This window comes from Rutilus rutilus (assembly GCF_951802725.1).
Source record: "Rutilus rutilus genome assembly, chromosome: 14".
Lineage (NCBI taxonomy): Eukaryota > Metazoa > Chordata > Actinopteri > Cypriniformes > Leuciscidae > Rutilus > Rutilus rutilus.
The window spans coordinates 39,147,722-39,169,615 of NC_140219.1; the positions used below are offsets into that span (position 1 = coordinate 39,147,722).

Here is a 21,894-nt window from a genome sequence, read left to right on the forward strand (position 1 = left end):
ATAAAATTGATAGGCTATTATAATTAATTTGCCACGCAATAATTTCATAGCGCATCACCGCATAACCAACATGCTGCAAGATAATACAAGATCAGAATCAGAATCAGAATCAGAATCAGAAAGAGCTTTATTGCCAAGTGTGCTTGCACCCACAAGGAATTTTTCTTGGTACTGAAGCTTCCAGTGCACATATACAAATACAAATACAACAAGAACATAGTAATACAAATTCTAAGAATGAAAATATATAAAAAATAAATAAAAATAGTATAAAAGTAAAAAAGTAGGGTCACAGTTGGGTTTAGTCTGAATAAACATTTACAGATTATGAACATATTTACAGTATTTTGAGTAGTATGAATAATATAAATATCACCTGAATTAGAGAATATTACACTAGACAGTGGGAGTCTAGCGCATGTTACAGATTATAAACATATTTACAGTATTTTGAGTAGTATGAATAATATAGATATAAATATCACCTGAGTTTATTGCACTAGACAGTGGGAGTATTGCACTTACAGGCATATGCTTTGGGGGGCATGTTAAGTGTTCAGAAGGGAAATGGCCTGTGGAAAGAAACTGTTCCTGTGCCTGGAAGTTCTTGTGGCCAGTGATCTGTGTCGCCGTCCTGACGGTAACAGTTCAAACAGGGGGTGTCCAGGGTGAGTGGAGTCTGTGATGATTTTACCTGCTCTCTTCCTCACTCTGGAAGAGTACAGGTCCTGGAGGGTTGGCAGGGGGGCACCAATAATCCTCTCTGCAGTCCGGACTGTCCGTTGTAGTCTCCTGATGTCCGATTTGGTAGCTGAACCAAACCAGACAGTGATGGAAGTGCTTAAGACAGACTCAATGACGGCTGAGTAGAACTGGATCAGCAGCTCCTGTGGCAGATTGAACTTCTTCAGCTGGCGAAGGAAGTACAGTCTCTGCTGGGCCTTTTTCACGATGGAGTCAATGTGATTTGCCCACTTCAGGTCCTGGGAGATGGTAGAGCCCAGGAACCTGAATGACTCCACTGCTTCCACAGTGCTGTTCATGATGGTGAGAGGAGGGAGTGCTGGGGTGTTTCTCCTGAAGTCCACGATCATCTCCACTGTTTTGAGCGTGTTCAGCTCAAGGTTGTTATAACTGCACCAGACAGCCAGCTGTTCAACCCCCAGTCTGTAAGCAGACTCGTCACCATTTTGGATGAGACCGATGACAGTGGTGTCGTCTGCAAATTTCAGGAGCTTGACAGAGGGGTCTTTAGAAGTGCAGTCATTAGTGTACAGGGAGAAGAGCAGTGGGGAGAGAACGCACCCTTGGGGGGCGCCAGTGCTGATGGTGAGGGTCCTGGATGTGAGTTTCCCCAGTCTCACTAGCTGCTGCCGGTCCGTCAGGAAGCTGGAGATCCACTGACAGATTGTGGATGGCATGGAGAGCTGAGTCAGTTTGGCTGTGAGAAGATCAGGGATGATGGTATTAAAGGCCGAACTGAAGTCCACAAATAGGATCCGTGCATAAGTCCCAGGTCTGTCAAGATGTTGCAGGATATAGTGCAGTCCCATGTTGACTGCATCATCCACAGACCTGTTTGCTCTGTAAGCAAACTGAAGGGGATCCATCAGGGGTCCGGTGATGTCCTTCAGATAGGCCAACACCAGTCTTTCAAACGACTTCATGACCACAGACGTGAGAGCGACAGGTCTGTAGTCATTAAGTCCAGTGATTTTAGTTTTTTGGGAACCGGAATGATAGTGGAGCGTTTGAAGCAGCAGGGAACTTCACACGAGGTGTGAGTCTGGGCTTCTCAAACCTGCAATAGAATGCATTGAGAGTGTCAGCCAGTTGTTGATTCTCCACAGATGGGGGGGATGGTGATTTGTAGTTGGTGATGTTCCTCAGGCCTCTCCAGACTGATGCCGGGTCGTTGGCTGAAAACTGGTTTTTCAGCTTTTCAGAGTAGCTTCTTTTAGCAACTCTGATCTCCTTTGTCAGTTTGTTTCTGGCCTGGTTATACAAGATTTGATCCCCACTTCTGTAAGCATCCTCTTTGGCATGACGAAGCTGTTTGAGTTTCCCAGTAAACCATGGTTTATCATTAGTGAATGATAAGAATGTCCTGGTAGGAATGCATGTGTCCTCACAGAAACTGATATATGATGTTACAGTATCTGTGAGCTCATCCAGATCGGTGGCTGCAGCTTCAAAAACAGTCCAATCAGTGCAATCGAAGCAGGCCTGTAGATCCTGCTCTGCTTCGTTGGTCCATCTTTTTACAGTCCTTAATACAGGTTTAGCTGATTTCAGTTTCTGCCTGTCGGTCGGTATAAGATGAACCAAACAGTGATCAGAGAGCCCCAAAGCTGCCCGTGGGACGGAGTGATACGCATTCTTTATCGTGGTGTAACAGTGGTCCAATATATTACTGTCTCTGGTAGGACATGTAACATGCTGTCTGTATTTTGGCAGTTCACGGGAGAGATTTGCTTTGTTAAAATCCCCAAGAATGATTAAAAGAGAGTCTGGGTACCTTTGTTCCATTTCAGCTATATGTTCAGCCAGCTGTTGTAGCGCCGCGCTCACACACGCGTCTGGAGGAATGTAAACATTCGCGAGAATGAATGAGGAAAACTCCCGCGGCGAGTAGAAAGGTTTACAGTTTATGAAATGCGCCTCTAAATTAGGAGAGCACATCTTCTTCAGTGTTGTTACATCTGAACACCAACTTTCGTTAATGTAGAAACACAATCCACCACCTCTCGTTTTCCCCGTTAGTTCCGCGATGCGATCCGCTCGGAACAGCTGGAAGCCCGGCAGATGTAGTGCGTTGTCCGGTATGGCTTCACTCAGCCAGGTTTCAGTGAAGCACAGAGCAGCGGAGTTTAAAAAATCCTTGTTAGTGCGGGTGAGGAGAAGAAGTTCGTCCATTTTGTTAGGAAGAGATCGGAGATTCGCAAGATGAATACTGGGTAGTGCAGTGCGGAGGCCGCGCTCGCGGAGTTTAACCAGCGCGCCGGCGCGCTTCCCGCGTTTGCGTCTGACCGCGCGTTTTAACAACACCGCTGCCCCTCCAACGAGAATGTCCAGTAAAACGTCTGAGTAATCAAAATCTGTAAAAAACTTGTCTGGTGTGTGTTTCCTAATGTCCAGAAGTTCGTCTTTGGTGAAACTGATAGGAAAAGAATGACTAAACGCAGAACAAACGAACAAAAACAACACAATGACTGGAGAGCTCCACACCGAGGCAGCCATCCGCGGCGCCATCTTGATGGTCTTGAAGATTACATAGAAGCTTACTCCTCCTTATTGAAAATTGTCTAAAAACATTTTGGTCGATTACTTTGAATAATAGGCCTATAATTAAAATTATTAACAGTCTATAATATTTCCGAACACTGCAATAATCAGTCACCAATGAAAATTAAAAAGAGCTTTATTTCAAAAACAGCTTGTGTAACATGAACATTGTTTAACAAATTAATAAAAGGGGCAGGGTGTACCTACATCACAGGTGGCTTGAAAGACGTGGGTAATATGGTTTATCCATTTTCCAACACAAACTGGAGGCAAGCAACAGTAATGTGTAGCTAGTTTGATATCTACAGACCTTAAAGATCTCCCTATTTTCGTTTTATTTCTTGCTACAGTACATTAAAGATAAAATGGTGACACTTCTGTTTTCGCGCAGGCGCAGTGAGGGAAAAACGCTGAGTTTAGGGCAATCGGTTCGTAGCTCTGCTTCAACTGTGCGATATAGTCAGGAGGAGCGACCAAAATTTCTGACATGCCAGAAATTCATCCGACCATCCGATTGCCGGTCAGGAGAGGTTTATCGCCTCTCGTTACCCCTGTACACTGCACGAACACTGCGTGATAAACTACGCACGACAAAGCTGAAAATCATCCTGACCCAAAAAAGAGTCGCACGAGTCAGATTTCGGCTCAAAATCGGACAAAAATCGCACAGTGTATGCCCAGCCTTACTCTCCAACTACAGCACTCAGGTCTTCTGACCAATTGCTATTGACGGTTCCTCGTTGCTGTTATAAATCTAAGGGTGACCGTGCCTTTTCGGTGAAGGGTCCAAAATTATGGAATAGTCTTCCTTTCCATGTGAGGTCTTCTTCATCGCTAGCCATCTGTGATCATGAAATGGGTTTTTCAAGCTGATAGAATGTATGATGTTGTATTTATTCTTGCTTGATCTGTAAAGCACTTAGGGTTTTTAAATATGCTATAAAAATAAAGGTTGACTTGACTTGATCAGAGAAGGTTAGGAGGAGTCAGCAGGACTCATCAGTGGCATCTGGTCCCTGTAAAAAAACAACAGCAACTGTGAACATGCTGAAATCAGGAGCAACTAGGGCTGCACAGTTTAGGGAGAAATCTGGTTAAATTCTGGTTAAAATTGCGATTTAACATTCACATTGTGCCTACTTGTAGGGTTGTACTATTTCATTATTATAAAATTACAGTATTTAGGAATAAATATAATATAGTAATTCAAATAATAATAATAATTGTACCTTTATTTTATAAGAAAAATGAAGGCAGCCTATAACTATAAATAATTAGAAAGGAACACTTAAGAAACAACAAACAAAGAACGAGAACAAATGGTGACAGGGAAAACTAAGCAGAATATGACCATAAAACTAAACAAGACAAGGTCGTGACAGGCATCTCCTTCACATTGACATTCAAACAGGTCTCCTTGTTGGCGATTCTAAGATGGCTGCAGTTTTGACGTACCTGAAGCAGCCGAGCTGCATCTATTGTACATATCTATGGTTGGCGACCCTAGCTGCGGTGAATGCACAGGTAAGTGCACTCCCTCAGACAAAATGTGCAAGTGTAACCTGATGTATTTCATGAGATTAAGGATAAAAAACCTTTGTGGATGTTTTTTGTTGGTTTGTTTTTTCTGAACCATTCCTTCAAATATAGGAAGTGTTACAACCCAAACCTGATGAACTTCAGATTTTAAATAAAGACACCAGAGGACTTCATTTCTTAGCAGACGAAGGAAACAAAAAACATCCAGGTAAGATTGAAATGTTGTTACAAAATGTGAATGTGCTATCAAAAATATCACTGGACAGATTCAATATCATTTGAAGGAAAAATTGTCTCAGGTTACGTATATAACCTGGTTCCCTAAGAGGGGTTGGTAATGACTTTTTCATAGTGTCAACACCATGACAGCATCTAGTTCCCCTTTCAGGGAACCAAGTTACATGCGTAACCGGAAACGTTCCCTTTCGGAACTCAATGCTGTCATGGCATTGACACGATGGGAATGTCATTACCAACGCTGCCACACTGAGGAAGATTGTCTGCTAAACAAGGCTGTGTAATACTGGCACAGACAACTGGTGAATGCAGACATGACTTGGTAAACCCTGAAGGACCTGTGACCCTGGGGTTGAGCCCATGTCCAGACTGTAAATCCTGAGTAATGTGTGCGGAGAGGGCCAGCCGGCTGCAGCACAAACCTTATGTGTAAGGGCTCAGCCCTAGATAGAGCTAGAGAAGATGCTACACTCCTTGTGGATTTCCAGAGGCAAAGCCATTATGAGAACCTCATAGGACAGAGCGATAGCATCTATAATCCAATGGGAAAGGCACTGCTTGGTGACTGTGTTACTAAAGCAGACCAGAAAACAAGACCGGGGTAGCTACAGGTTGGAGCAATGGGCGTGCAGAAAGGAGATGTGTTTTGGAGGTGTGAATTGCTACTACAGAAACTAACGCTGCCGCACACCTTGGTCGACAGCTTTTAACGACCAATAATAAAAACCCTTCTACGCGCACCTACCATTCGGCATGCCCCAACCTTTCATCATGCTCACTACTCTGCTCTACTTTTGCTCTGCAAAAAAAACTTAATTATAAGAGATAATTATACTGAACTGAAGGTCACAGTTTAATTCTGTATTTCCTATGACCATTTTCTTTGCCATGCCATGTGCTTGCTATGGCTTTAGTGCTTGCTTGACCCCATATTGCTGCTTGCATCTTTATTTTAAAATGGATTTCTTCAGGATTAACTCTTTCCCTGCCATTGACGTAAATTTCCATCATTTGTGACAAAACGCTTCCCTGGCATTGACAGAAATTTCCGGCATTTCGTGTTTTCACTGTTTTACGGTAGGGGGCACTATTACGCATCTTCTGAAAGAGTACCGAATCTCCTGATCAAAACACAGGTGAAAAAGAAGCAGAAACATTCATTCATCAACATTAAACATCACATTAATCAAACTGCCTAATGTTACCGAATGAAAAGTCGACCCAGGACAAGCTATAGGACTGTGCAAGCTTTGAGGGTGTTGACTCAATCTACTCTATCCATCTATGTTTTGATCATTGTTCTGAATTAGCTCTAGATGTAGTCTTTGACAAAAAAACGTGATTTTTTTCAGCTTTTTGCTCAAATTGTTGCTTTTTTTTTTACTTAAAAAGGAAATGCATAAAGCTAGAGTAAAACCTTTTTGTTTTTCAAAGCAGAGGGTGTACTCTTTATTTTTAAATTTTGCATGTTTGAGATATTCACACAACAAAATATTCTGGGGGTCATGAAAATTTTGTGAAAATGATCACACAAAAAAAAACTAAAATGCTGACGGGTAAAGAGTTGAACAGTATTTATTACCATAGATATAATTTTGTTAATATATGATAAATATTCTAAGTATAAATTAAAGCTTTTATTTGTTATTTACTGCAGCCCTGGCATCACAGACCATTGAAGTGGCAGCTCTAGGAAGACCTCTGTTTCCTGGTATGCTGTATGACTGCCGCAAGGATACCTTCATTCCAGGTGCTTTACAAACCTAAAATATATAAATAAATAAAAGTTTATTTTCCCCTCTTCATCAAATATTGCATCGCTAATTACCAATCCTTGTTTAACCTTCTGGGGACCAAAAACGCGCCTGCGCGTTTTACTCGTTTTTTTTTTTTAGCAATGAAAAATAAACACTTAATGCTCTGTTAATTTTGATCTTTCATTTTCGTGTAATACATCAATCGATCCTGTTCAGTTTCTATTTTTTTTTCTGTATACTCACAATAAAAATAAAGTGTTTTGCTTTTTGACAAATAAAGAAAAATTAACATGATGCGATTTCTGCCTTCTCTCTGTCAGTAAACTCCCATTTGAAACGCGTTCGAAAATGATCTATAACTCCGCGAAAATTCAGTCAAACAGGCAAACAGACCCACGGGCATAAAGCTTGAGATCGCATCTTTTAAATGAAGTAATTTATATAAAAAACAAATATTATCAGCTTCTGTAATCTGTATAAAAAGAGAGCGACTCCAGTCGAGCTCATTACGAGCCATTCAAAAGTAATTTGACCACTCCCCGGAGAGCGCGTGCTATTCAAACGCAAATTCTGAGAACCATTTCAGTCTGTGAAATGCCCACACATCAGCTGTAAACAAAGCGCCGCGAGTGAGGCATAATATAACCTACCTTATGGAGAAAAGATTCCTCAGAACAGTGCTGATATGAGGAGCAATATCTCCTGATATGAGGAGCAGATCCCGCTGAGGAGTGAGGTAGGCTGTTTTCTTTTCTCAAGTGTTGATGAGGAATAACGTTATGGAATAACGTTAGTGTAGGCCTATGCAAACCGCAAAAAGATGAATCGCATTTCTATAATATGACTCGCCTTTCTGTGAGATGAATGAAAGGTACATATTTGTAAAGAGTGTTTAGCCTAAATATGAATCGCGTGTCTGTGTGTGAAAGAATAAACTGCTTTGCTATAGCCTACTGAGATGAGTAAAAATCGACTGAAATATGTTGAAATAAAATATATTTGTATAAGCAACGTATTAAACAGTTTTTAGGCTACTGTAGAATATACTGCCACCTCAAATAAGCTGTTGTTTAGCAATTTCTGCTCATATCTAACGTTAGTCATAGATCTAACCTTAGTCATAGACTAAGATGTTAGATGTTCCAATGTTGGCTATATTCAAACTAATGAATACATACAAAGAAAGAGTACACTTGAAATATTGTTGAAATTGTAATTATTGTTGTAATTGTAACATTTTTAATAAAATAGCAAAACATATTTACAAGAGAGATGTAAGCGAAATCTTAAATGGTCAATGTAAGTCTAAATACATCTTTTGTCCTTGCATTGTGGCTCAGTCAGTGTCACACCTGGCTCATTAGGCAGAGTCATTATGCAGAGTGGGTGGGACATTGTAATCTAAGGTGTAAACTACTCCTCCTCCTCGCATATTGGCTTTCCAAGCAAAACCTGTTTTACACCATTTAAATCAATGTATGTTTTTTGTGAACGATAAAGCAAGACTATTTTCACATCATTTTGAAGCTAGAACTCAAAGGGACAACATCCATTATTCAAAAGTCTTGTGGGCACATATTTTGTATGAGTTTTGTGGTCTTAATTCAGCAACTTTCATTTTTATTTTTTCCAATAACCACGCATAAACATTATTCTCTTAAAAATACAAACATCTACATACACGTTGCTCGCATATTATGGTAGCCCTGTTTGTGCTATATAGAGTGAATTTACACCTTAGCCATTAACATGTTTATAAATAACTGAAAAAAGCACAAATGTCAAGGCATGTCAGAACATCTCAAGGACCCCAAAAACAGCTTGGTCCCCAGAGGGTTAACACCTGCATGTTTCTTCAACAGTACATCACTTCCTCGTATATCTATCTATAAATTACAGCAACATCTGACTGTCAGTCAGTCAGTCAGTAGCAGCGTTTCCATTACCCTTCAAATTGCGCAAATTGAAATTGCGAATTGAAAATGCGCCCAATGGAAACACGTCAATTTCGCAAAAACTCCCATTTATCGCAAAAAAGTTTTTACGCTCGCATGAGGAGGTTTTTCATGCAATTCGAAAAAGGAATATTTCGCAAAACTGCAATGGAAACAGTTCTTGCACATTTACAGTCACCTGACTTAGAAGGTGTGTTTGGACAGAATACGAGACAGAGTTCTTTATTAAATTCATAAAAGACAAAGGAATGACAGAAATACTGGATTCTAAACCTCAAAGAAATGCCACAAACAAGACCTCGGAGCAGAATGAGGGAGCAACACCCAGAAACACCTCATCACCTCACAGTATAAGGGTCTTTCCTTGCCATTAATGCTTGGATAACAAGCATACGTTTCCTTCCATTAATAATAACAATGTCTAGTGCGGTACCTGGCTGTGATACATATAAACCTACCAACGTCCGTTGCCATGATTTTTGGAATGACTTATCGTGAGAGGAAAAAATTACGTTTTAGTCGCATAACATCGGTTAATGGAAACGGCGTCATTTCGCAATCGTTTTTCTTTGTCTGTGTGTGTGTGTGTGTTATTCGCATATACACTCACCTAAAGGATTATTAGGAACACCATACTAATACTGTGTTTGACCCCCTTTCGCCTTCAGAACTGCCTTAATTCTACGTGGCATTGATTCAACAAGGTGCTGAAAGCATTCTTTAGAAATGTTGGCCCATATTGATAGGATAGCATCTTGCAGTTGATGGAGATTTGTGGGATGCACATCCAGGGCGCGAAGCTCCCGTTCCAGCACATCCCAAAGATGCTCTATTGGGTTGAGATCTGGTGACTGTGGGGGCCATTTTAGTACAGTGAACTCATTGTCATGTTCAAGAAACCAATTTGAAATGATTCAAGCTTTGTGACATGGTGCATTATCCTGCTGGAAGTAGCCATCAGAGGATGGCTACATGGTGGTCATAAAGGGATGGACATGGTCAGAAACAATGCTCAGGTAGGCCGTGGCATTTAAACGATGCCCAATTGGCACTAAGGGGCCTAAAGTGTGCCAAGAAAACATCCCACACACCATTACACCACCAACACCAGCCTGCACAGTGGTAACAAGGCATGATGGACCCATGTTCTCATTCTGTTTACGCCAAATTCTGACTCTACCATCTGAATGTCTCAACAGAAATCGAGACTCATCAGACCAGGCAACATTTTTCCAGTCTTCAACTGTCCAATTTTGGTGAGCTTGTGCAAATTGTAGCCTCTTTTTCCTATTTGTAGTGGAGATGAGTGGTACCCGGTGGGGTCTTCTGCTGTTGTAGCCCATCCGCCTCAAGGTTGTGCGTGTTGTGGCTTCACAAATGCTTTGCTGCATACCTCGGTTGTAACGAGTGGTTATTTCAGTCAAAGTTGCTCTTCTATCAGCTTGAATCAGTCGGCCCATTCTCCTCTGACCTCTAGCATCAACAAGGCATTTTCGCCCACAGGACTGCCGCATACTGGATGTTTTTCCCTTTTCACACCATTCTTTGTAAACCCTAGAAATGGTTGTGCGTGAAAATCCCAGTAACTGAGCAGATTGTGAAATTCTCAGACCGGCCCGTCTGGCACCAACAACCATGCCACGCTCAAAATTGCTTAAATCACCTTTCTTTCCCATTCTGACATTCAGTTTGGAGTTCAGGAGATTGTCTTGACCAGGACCACACCCCTAAATGCATTGAAGCAACTGCCATGTGATTGGTTGATTAGATAATTGCATTAATAAGAAATTGAACAGGTGTTCCTAATAATCCTTTAGGTGAGTGTATCTCGAACCGTTAGTCCGATGGATTTCAAACTTGACAGGTGTCTTGCTACGGCACGAGCAAGTGCAGTGCCAAGTTTGATGTTATTTGGATTAGAAATGCAAAAGATATCATTAATATATATCGGTAAAAGAAGCACACACTCAGCTGGCCCCTCCCCCTCTCACACTGACACTGAGTGAGCACAGCTGGCCACTCCCCCTCTCACACTGCACACTGAGTGAGCACAGCTGGCCCCTCCCCCTCTCACACTGACACTGAGTGAGCACAGCTGGCCACTCCCCCTCTCACAATGCACACTGAGTAAGCACAGCTGGCCACTCCCCCTCTCACACTGACACTGAGTGAGCACAGCTGGCCCCTCCCCCTCTCACACTGACACTGAGTGAGCACAGCTGGCCACTCCCCCTCTCACAATGCACACTGAGTAAGCACAGCTGGCCACTCCCCCTCTCACACTGCACACTGAGTGAGCACAGCTGGCCCCTCCCCCTCTCACACTGACACTGAGTGAGCACAGCTGGCCACTCCCCCTCTCACACTGCACACTGAGTGAGCACAGCTGGCCACTCCCCCTCTCACACTGCACACTGAGTGAGCACAGCTGGCCCCTCCCCCTCTCACACTGACACTGAGTGAGCACAGCTGGCCACTCCCCCTCTCACACTGCACACTGAGTAAGCACAGCTGGCCACTCCCCCTCTCACACACTGCTCACTGAGCAGAGATGTATAAAGTACTAGAGACCCAGACTTGAGTAAAAGTACAAGTGCTCTATCAAAAAAGTGACTTGAGTAGAAGTTGAAGTGTTCTTTAAGCACAACACTTAAGTAGAAGTACTAAAGTATTCAACATTTTTTGTACTTAAGTATTGCAAGTAGTTTATTTTTAAATGTACTACTCAAGTACTGAAAGTAAAAGTACAAGTATTGTGTTATGAAGTTATTATAGAAAACAGTCAAAAGTTTGAACATCATATTGTTTATATTATTTCAAATGTTTAGGAAACTCACAATTAATTTGGCTGAAGCAGCAGTACAAGGACAGGAATGTACAAGAACACCTTAAAACACTGAGCTTAACTCTTTGTAAACAAAAACAGATCAAATATGTCCCTTCCCCCTTTAAAGCATCCCTCTCTTCTCTTCCCTGCTCGTGCCTTTTTTCTCCACAGCTTATTAGGTATTATCAGCATGCAACAGCGATCTCTGGAAGCTTTGTTTATGTCAGGGAGTTCCTGGAATGGCTCTTCTTCATGTGTTCCATATATGGACTAAATGTGCATAGGGCGCCCTCAGGCTGCCAGTATGGACTGAAAAAACAGTACATCAGAGTATCCAGCGGCGCTCATAATGATTACATCGGCCCATTTTGGTTATAATTTCAATTATTCCTCTCTATAGAAATCTGACGTAAACCTATGAAATCTATCAATATGTGTCAAAATCTGCACAATTTTTAGCTAAAAGCCCAGACGTTGTTTGGTCAAGCGCTGTCATGACGACAGCACAGGAGTTTTTTTTTTTTTTTCTGAATGGGAGCGGCTGGCGCTCATAATTCATATTAAAGGTATCGACAATTTTTTTCTATTACATAACAAAGACATAACTGTCCCTATAATTTATATATAAGACCGGGAGCATGCGCGGTCTTCTTGATCGCTTGATTCGCTGGGCCAGCTTCATCAAACCTGGTGACAGAGCCATCTACCGCTCTGGCAGTGATAATGTGGGTTTGGAATGATGCGTAACATTTTTATAATTGTAACGAGTAACGATGCAGCACATAAAAAATGTATCGGAGTAAAAGTATTAAACTCATCGAAAATATGTACTGAAGTAAAAGTGGAAGTAGGACAAAAAATAATACTCTAGTAAAGTACAGATACTGCCTTTTAGTACTTAAGTACAGTAGTGAAGTAGTTCTACTTTGTTACTATACATCTCTGTCACTGAGTGAGCACAGCTAGCCACTCCCCCTCTCACACACACACTGGCTGCGTTCGAAACCGCATACTCAATGAGTAGGTACTTAATTTCAATAAGTACTTACTTAATGAGCGCTAAAAGAGTAGGTACTTTATAGCCAGATCTCGTTAAGTATGAATGCGAATGACATCTGCCATGTTGACGTTATCATGTGACCTACGACGCATTATCACAAGCGCAACAACTTAAAAGATTGAACGACACGTTTAATTAATTTATCTGTAAATATCTTGATATTGATTAAGCTTGCTCATTTTGTGGTCTTTTTGAAGAAACTGCTGCCCATTTATTTTGTGAATACATTTAGGGTTGATTTAAGTTCTTATATTTAACCCTACTAATGTCACCCACCGTTTTATCCTGAACGATATTTATTTTTATTACGAAATCCCAAAATTGTCATCTCTCGAATATGTTGTTAATTTCTTTTTTATATCCAAACATTTTCATCCACAAGCAAAAGTGGCTAACTGCTTTATGTTTTCCTCTTTTTCTTGTTGAATTTAACTCTCGTTTCATCCCTCAGGCCTAGGCCTATAAATAACAAAAAAATGCAGTTTTTAAATGTATTATAATGAACTATGTAAGAAAATATATATTAAGATATTCAACCTTGTAGGTTATTTTTTCCTCTGTATAAAATCTCATATTATGCAAACCCATGATTGATTATATATATATATATATATATATATATATATATATATATATATATAGTCATGATGAAAGAGAGGAAGCAAATGCAAGTAAAACTCTTTATTAAGATAGTTAACAGCGAAAATAAAGCTCCAGCTGATGGCAGGTGGCGCAGGGACTTCGATGGTCAGTACAGGACAGAAGAAACGGTGAGTTGAGTGTGCTGGTAAGTGATGGAGAAAAATCCACACGATGAAGTATAGATGAAGTAAGTAATCCACAGGGAAACACTGAACAGGAACAATGAAGCACGAGACTGGAGAACGCCAAACAGGAACAGGAACGGAAACAGACATGCAGCACGGAGGACCTCAAACAATGATCTGACAAAGGAGATGAGAAATGGGTGAGTATTTAAAGATGAGTGGATTAACTGCAGCTGGCACCGTGAGTGAGATCAGCTGTACTCTGATAGATGATGATTGCCGGTCACGCCCACACACATGTAACAACATAAACACGAGACAAGATCCGTCCTTCTTCCCCACAAACCCCCCCCCCCCCGCCCCCGCTGGAGAAGAGGAAGGGGGGATGAACCCCGTTGCTAGAGAATCAGAAATATATTTCTCCATAGCTTCCCTTTCTGGAGCATAAAGCGAATATAACTTTCCCTTAGGCGGAGTCTTACCTGGCAGTAAATCTATAGCACAGTCATAGGGACGATGCAGAGGAAGAGGAGCAGCACGAGACTTACTGAACACTTCCTTCAGATCGAGGTACTCCGCGGGCACGTTAGACAAATTCACTGCTTCCTCCTGAAACACAGACTCAGAAACAGACGGACAGGCAGACACAAGACAAGACTCATGACATTTATTGCTCCAGGCCAAAACGCTGGATAAGGCCGGTGAAACACTGGATGCGTGGCGTAAGCGTCTCAGCTGCATGGCGTGTCCGTTTTTATTTCGGCTCCCATGTTAACAGTTTAGAGTTTGCACACTGCCTGTGTGAGACGCGCGTCTCAGGCGCGGCACGAGCCGCGTGGAAAACACGTGCATGCTAGAAAAAGAACCGATGCCTCACGCAAGCGTCTTGGAAGCGTTTCCATGCAAAATTGAATAGGAAAATCTGTTTATATGTCATTTTGACACGAATACATAGTAATAAATGTCCTTTTGATGTTTTTTGTCCTTTTTTGGCGTTTACGCCCCATCCGCATATTGGCTTTCCAAACTAAAAGTGTTTCACAAAACTTAAATCAATGTATCGTTTTATGTGAATTATTAGGCAGGATGATTTTCACATCATTTTGAAGACGACATCCATTAGTCAAAAGTCTTATTGCCACATATTTAGTATGTGTTTTGTGGCCTTATTTCAGAAACTTAAATTTTTAGTTTTTTCGATAACCATGCATAAACATTATTCTCTCAAAAATGCAGACATGTACATTCTTGTTGCTCACATATTATGGTGGTCCTGTTTGTGCTATATAGAGTGAATTTACACCTTTGCCATTAATATGTTTATAAGCAACTGAAAAAAGCACAAATGTCAGGGCATGTCAGAACATCTCAAGGGCCCCAAAAACACCTCAGACCCCAGAGGGTTAAACTTCAAACTACTTCAAACTTCTAACTACTTTTAACTTTTTCAAACTCTCTGGTCCGGCTTTCTTAAGCCAACTTAAAGTTTGTCTCAACAAACTTTTTTTTCTAGTTTTTATTATAAGAAATATAAATGTTAATTTGCAGTTTAATACGTTGCTTATACAAATACATTTTATTTCAACATATTTCAGTCGATTTTTACTCAGTATAGCAATACAGTTTGCTTAAAGCGAAACATTCATTCACACAGAAACGCAATTCAAATTTAAACCGTCTTTTGCGAGTTGTGGTAAACAGTGCGCATCTCTGCCGTTCATTCATTCACACACAGAAACGTACGGCGATTCACTTGAGAATGAAAAAAAAAACTTACTACAGTATTCCATAGCTCAGGATCCGTCGTCCTCGAAATACCAGCACTTCTGAGGAACGTTTTCCATTATTATTATTATTCCTCACAGCGCCGCGAGACCGTGTAAACAAGTAATGATCTGAATAAACTTGATGTGTTTTCTCGAGCTGATATGGGGGTGTTCACAGGTTTGCGTGGATTGCCTCAGTCATTTGCGTTTGAATAGCGCGCGCTCTCCGTGGGTGTGGTCACATTAAAATTAATTAGATGAGATGAGAATGACTGACATTTCACTCTTTTCATACAGATTGCATAAACTGAGAATATTTGTTTTTTATAAAAATTACTTCATTTAAAAGAAGAGAATTCAAGCTTCATGCCTGTGTGTCTGTATGTCTGTTTGACTGAGTATTCGCTGAGTTATGGTTCATTTTCGGACGCGTTGCAGAATGGACTTAACTGACACAGGGTAGGCAGAACTCGCTTCGTGTTTATTTTTCTTTATTTGGCAAAAAGCACAACACTTTGTTTTTATTGTGAGTATACACAAAAATAATACACACTTAACAGGATAGATTGATGTATGAAACTCCTATGGAAAATCAAAGTCAACAGAGTATTTATGAGTCTCTTTTACACTGATAAAAAAAAAGCAAGCTGGTATCGCCGGCGATACCGTCGACCCCAGGGGGTTAAGCGTGCAGGGCAACCACCCAGTAGAGCATTACAATAATCTAGCCTTGAGGTCATGAACGCATGAACTAATTGTTCCGCATTTGTCAATGAGAGCATATGGCGTACTTTAGATATATTTTTAAGATGGAAAAATGCGGTTTTACAGATTCTAGACACGTGACTTTCAAATGAAAGATTGGTATCAAAGAGCACACCCAGGTTCCTAACCGACGACGAAGACTTAACAGAGCAGCCATCAAGTGTTAGACAGTATTCTAGGTTATTACGTGAGGACGTTTTTTGTCCAATAATTAGAATCTCTGTTTTTTCAGAATTTAGAAGTAGGAAATTACTAGTCATCCAATTTTTTATATCAGCTATGCATTCTGTTAATTTAGTGAATTGGTAAGTTTCTTCTGGGCGTGAAGAAATATAGTCAGCTATGCTGTTTACTTCTGAATATTATATTTCATTCTGGCGCGCTTAATGTTATCGCTACTGTGTAATAGTAACCTATGCTATTCACCAGCTAAACATATCCTATTCAATGCGTTCACAGTCTCTTTCACACGCATCATTTGTAGTAGCCTATTCACAAACTGTTTGCTCAAGCATAGCGTTTTCTTGGAGTTCACTGTGTGCTTTCTACCATGCACAAATAAAAATGTCCAACAACCAACAATTACTAAAAATACACACAAAAAGCCTGATGGCATTCCTATAGATCTGTATAATAAATTTAAGAATAAACTTTTGGTACCTATATTGGACATGCTTGAAGAAATCTTTCAATTGAATTTTCTTCCTCCTTCATTAAATACGGCCTTGATTACTCTCCTGCCTAAGCCAGGAAAACCTTTAGATAAATGTGAGAATCTAAGACCCATTAGTCTTTTGAATTTCTAAATTATTAGCAAAACGACTACAAAAAACTCTCCCTTATGTAATAAATCAAGATCAAAATGGATTCGTCATGGGAAGGCAGGGCTTCCATAATGTACGGAGATCATTGAATATTATTTATTGTAAAAAGGATGCGCCAAATACAGCTCTTCTATCATTGGATGCCGAAAAGGCCTTTGATAGGGTTGAATGGCCATACCTTTTCCGGGTATTAGAAAAATTTGGATGTGGAAACAATTTTATTAAATGGGTAAAAATATTATATGATAGCCCCACTGCTGAAATCATCACTAATAGAAATATTTCTCAACCGATAGCAATAAAACGCGGGTGCCGACAAGGCTGCCCGCTCTCGCCCTTATTATTCACCTTAGCAATAGAACCATTTGCAATTGCAATACGCTCACATCTCAAACTTAGTGGAATTACAGTAGGACCTACTGAACATAGGATTTCTCTGTTCGCAGATGATGTGATCTCTAATCCAATATCTATAATTGGGAGAATTAATACTTTAAAAATGAACATTCTTCCAAAGCTACTATATCTGTTTCAGAATATTCCCCTTTCACCCCCGTTTGGTTTTTTCTCACAAATGAAAAAAATGTTTATACGTTTTCTCTGGAATAATAAAAGGGCAAGACTTCGTTTGTCTTTACTGTACTTGCCTTATGAACGTGGAGGTTTGAAATGTCCTAATTTTAAGCTGTACTATTGGGCTGCGCAGCTAAGGTCTATTATGTTTTATTATACTAATCACTCACCACATTGGATAGAAATGGAATCACAAGGATTAAACTTACCTCTTCCTTCTTATATATACTCAAATACAATAAGAAAACTATTAAGAGAAATTAAAAATCCAATTCTTAAAAACATGATAAAAGTATGGAGGGATGTGAAGACACTTTTGAAAGATTCACACTGTCTGTCTCAATTTAGTCTATTATGGGGCAACCCATTTTTTCCACCAGGCAGGGCAGACGCAACATTTAAGTTATGGAAAACTAAGGGACTGAGAATGGTTCAAGATGTGTATTTGCCAGAATCTGACATACTTATGACCTTCCAAGAATTACAAGATAAATTTCATTTAGATAAAAAAACATTTCCTTAAATATCTCCAACTCAGGAGTTTTATAAGAGCAAGTCAAAACAATATATTAACGAAACCCACCACTTCAGACTTGGAAGAATTGTTGTTAAAAGATAGTCAAAAGAAAGACATTATTTCTCAGGTTTATAATCTGATTATGTCTTACGTTCATGAAAGTTCTCATGATAGATTTAGAGCTTGGAAGGATGATTTGTCATTGCAACTTTCAGAGGAAGACTGGCAGGATGCATGCACTTTAGCCCACACAACATCAATAAATACTCGTCTTAAAGTTATTCAATTTAAATGGTTAATGCGAACATATGTGACACCAGTGGAACTCTGTCAATATAATGGAAACATTCCTGATGTGTGTTCAAAGTGTGAACAATGTAGAGGAACACTGGTTCACTGTATGTGGCATTGTACAAAAATTACAGTCTTTTGGGAAGAAGTAAGAGACATTATTCAAAATATTATTTCCAAACAAATAATATTAGAACCAAAATAGTTTTTATTGGGCTTATATCCAGAGAAGCATAACTATACAAAAAATGAACGTACATTTATAGACCTTAGTCTGCTTTTTTTTTTTTTTTTTTTTTTTTAATTTATATTTTTTATTGTCTTTTTCACAATGTGAAATTTTACAGATAAACAAGGCAAACACAGCCAATACTTTAAATCAGTCCCAACAGGTTTTCCTTGTATGCCCCTCTTGATAAGACATTTGTTTCTGAACATAAAACAAACAAAAAAATGAATAAATAATAAAAAAAAAAAAAAAATACAATACAAATACAATAAAATAAAAATAATAATAACATTTGTAGCTTAGAACCGGGGTGTGGTATGTGTTTATCTTAGCGACAGTCCTTGTATATAGTAAATTTGTTTTTCTCATCCTCATACTCGGTACATTAAAAAAGTATTCTTAAACATTCAGTCCTTACAACAAACCCTAAACAAAATCCGTTCTATGTTGCCTAATATATTTAAGCCATCCTTTCCAGATACTTTTAAATTGATCACCTTCCAATTTTATGGACGCAGTTAGCTTTTCCATATTGTAAATAGTTAACATTACATCAAACCATTCCTCCACTTTAGGCACCAAATCACTTCGCCACCTTCTGGTTATTGCTTTCCTACTAGCCAACAGCATTATTCGTAGCAATTTATAATCATCCCTTCTTTTTAAGTTAAGACCCTCAACTATCCCAAGATATATAATTTCAAAGTTGGTTGGTACTTTCATTTCTATCACCTCTTCAATTACCACTTTTATTTGTGTCCAATATTGAGTTATAAGGGAGCATCCCCAAAAGATATGGAAGTGATTTGCTTTAGTTTCACCACACGATCTCCAACATTTGGTATCTCCATGTTTTCTCTGTGCAGGGGTCGCAAAAAACCTTATTATATTCTTCCATCCATATTCCCTCCAAACTGAAGAATTTGTGGTTTTCCACTGGTATTCATTTATTTCCCCCCAATCCTCCCCTGACAACACTATGTTTGCCTCCCTCTCCCATCTCTCTTTAACATATACTGTGTTGTCTGCTTTCAAGTCCTCCAGAATTTTATACAATTTAGAAATGACTTTCCGTTCTGTCTGTGACCTATATGCTTCCATCATTATTTTTATGACCCCTGGCCATGTTGAACCTAGTTTAACTTTTTTAATTTCTTCTCCCAAATAATGACGTAGCTGTAGATATCTATGAAAATCTTGCTTCTGGAGGCCATAGATCTCCTTTATTTTCTGGAAACTCATTACAGTTTGATTTTTAATAACCTCCCAATACATTTTTGGTCCATTATTCCACAATTTAAACCTTCCATCCAATTTGTTGGGTGTAAAATCTATATCGTGTGCGATCCACCTCAAAAACCTACAATGACCCGTTAACTTGTATTTCTTCACAATGTCAGACCAAATTTTAACAGAAAGCTCCAACCATGGATTTATTTTAAGTTTCAGATGGGACCTCAGTGTTTCATCGCATAAAATAGCTTTTATCGGTGGCCCCTCTATTAGTCTCTCCTCAATGTCCTTCCATTTTGCAGAATATTCTGAATCCCACAGGTTAATTAAGACCCTCAACTGCGCGGCCTGAAAGTAACTTTTTAGACAGGGTACCGCTAGACCCCCGCTCCCCTTAGGTAATTGTAATGTTCTATATTTTATTCTTGGCTTAGCACCCTGCCATATATATCTAGAAATAATTTTGTCCCACTCTTTAAATTCTTTTCCCGTTATCTCAATTGGAAGATTTTGAAATAGGTAAAGCAGCCTGGGTAAAACGTTCATTCTAATCACTTCAACTCTTGATACCAAACTCAAGTACGGTATTAAGTTCCATCTTCCCAAGTCTGTTTTAATCTTTGATATTATTTGGTCATAGTTTGAGGTTTTCAATTTTCCAAGTTCTTTCGGTAAGTTAATACCCAAATACTTCATAGACGTCATATTCCAATTAACATTAAAACTCTGTCTTATAACTTGATTTGGTTCATAGTTGAAGGTTATGACTTGAGTTTTTTGGACATTAACTTTGTACCCCGACAGCCTACCAAAATCCTTAAAAGTATCCATCAGTACTGGCAATGACAGATCGGGATTCTCCAGATAAATCAGGACATCGTCCGCAAACAAAGCTATTTTCTGTTCTAACCCTGCCATTACAATACCCTTGATGCTCTTATTTTGTTTTATCCACTGGCTTAGTGGCTCCAGAAAAACGGCAAATAACAAGGGGCTTACCGAACATCCCTGACGGCAGCCCCTTTCTAATTTAACGATGTTAGATAAACTACCGTTAACCTTGATCCTTGCTATAGGGCCTGTGTACAGAGTCCGAATGGTCTCAATGCACCTTTCATGAAAGTTAAACCTCTTCATTACTCGGAATAAGAAATCCCACCTTACGGAATCGAATGCTTTTTCTGCATCCATCCCCATTATTAATGCTTCTAGTTTATTATCACTAATATATTGCATAATATGCAACGTTCTACGAATATTGTCATGGGTTTGTCTTTTTTTTATGAATCCAGTTTGATCTAAACTAATAATGTCGGGTAAAATTTTTTCAATGCGCCTGGCCAGAATTGCTGTGAATAATCTATAATCTATATTGAGCACACTTATTGGCCTATAGTTTGAACAATTGCTTTTATCTTTGCCCTCCTTAGCAATCACGGATATGATTGCTTCCCTCCAAGAAATAGGAATAGCCCCTCCTTTCAATATCCAATTAAAAGTCTTGTGTAATAGTGGAATCAAAGTTTTTCTAAAAGCTTTGTACCATTCTGAAATATATCCGTCTGCACCTGGGCTTTTATTATTTTTGAGTTTAGAAATTGCTAAATTTATTTCTTCTGCCGTTATTTCTGACACCAATGAGTTATTTTGTTCTTCTGTTATTTGTGGCAAATTTAAACTATTTAAAAATTCATCAATCTGGGATTCATTATCATCATGAATCTGGGAGTACAACCTGTTATAGTAAAATTCAAAACTCCTATGAATTTCTTCTGTCTTGTGCACCACATAATTTGTCTGTGGATCCTTAATTTTGTATACATGTCTTCCCGTCTCCTGTTTTTTAAGCCTATATGCCAGTAATTTTGCAGATCTACTCCCAGCTTCATAATATCTTTGTTTTGTATATATCATTTTCTTCTGAATTTCTTGTGACAAAATCTCATTTATCTCCGCTCTTTTCATTTTAATTTCAGCCATAATTTTGCTGTCTACTGTGTTTTTATGTTCTTTTTCCAACCTTTCCAAATCACTTTGTAGAATTTTGAGCCTTTCTTGTTTCTTTTTCCTCCTAAATGCAGATCTTGCTATCAATTTCCCTCTCATAACTGCTTTGCACGCATCCCACAATATTGATGGAGAAACCTCCCCATTATCATTTTGTTCCACATATTCACAAATCTCCTTTTCAATTTCCTCCTTCATTTGGCCATTAAGCAGGCTTGAGTTCAGCCTCCATATTGTTTTTTTCTTTTCTATCCCCAAGGAT

The 21,894-nt window shown here is 39.4% G+C and overlaps 1 protein-coding gene across 2 annotated transcripts in view; it reads left to right on the forward strand.

Moving 5' to 3' along the window:
* The window catches only part of LOC311303611 (cytolytic toxin-alpha-like), a 64,191-nt gene that overhangs the window by 22,050 nt on the left and 20,247 nt on the right, over positions 1 to 21,894 (forward strand). Inside the window, exons 2-4 of one of the 2 annotated variants that reach the window (XM_084430167.1) lie at positions 4,697 to 4,809; positions 4,936 to 5,032; positions 6,719 to 6,811. In XM_084430167.1, the coding sequence (XP_084286293.1) occupies positions 4,720 to 4,809; positions 4,936 to 5,032; positions 6,719 to 6,811 (280 nt within the window). In that variant the 5' untranslated portion in view covers positions 4,697 to 4,719. The remainder of the gene's footprint in view (positions 1 to 4,696; positions 4,810 to 4,935; positions 5,033 to 6,718; positions 6,812 to 21,894) is intronic. The other variant, XR_014629797.1, reaches the window with a different exon arrangement.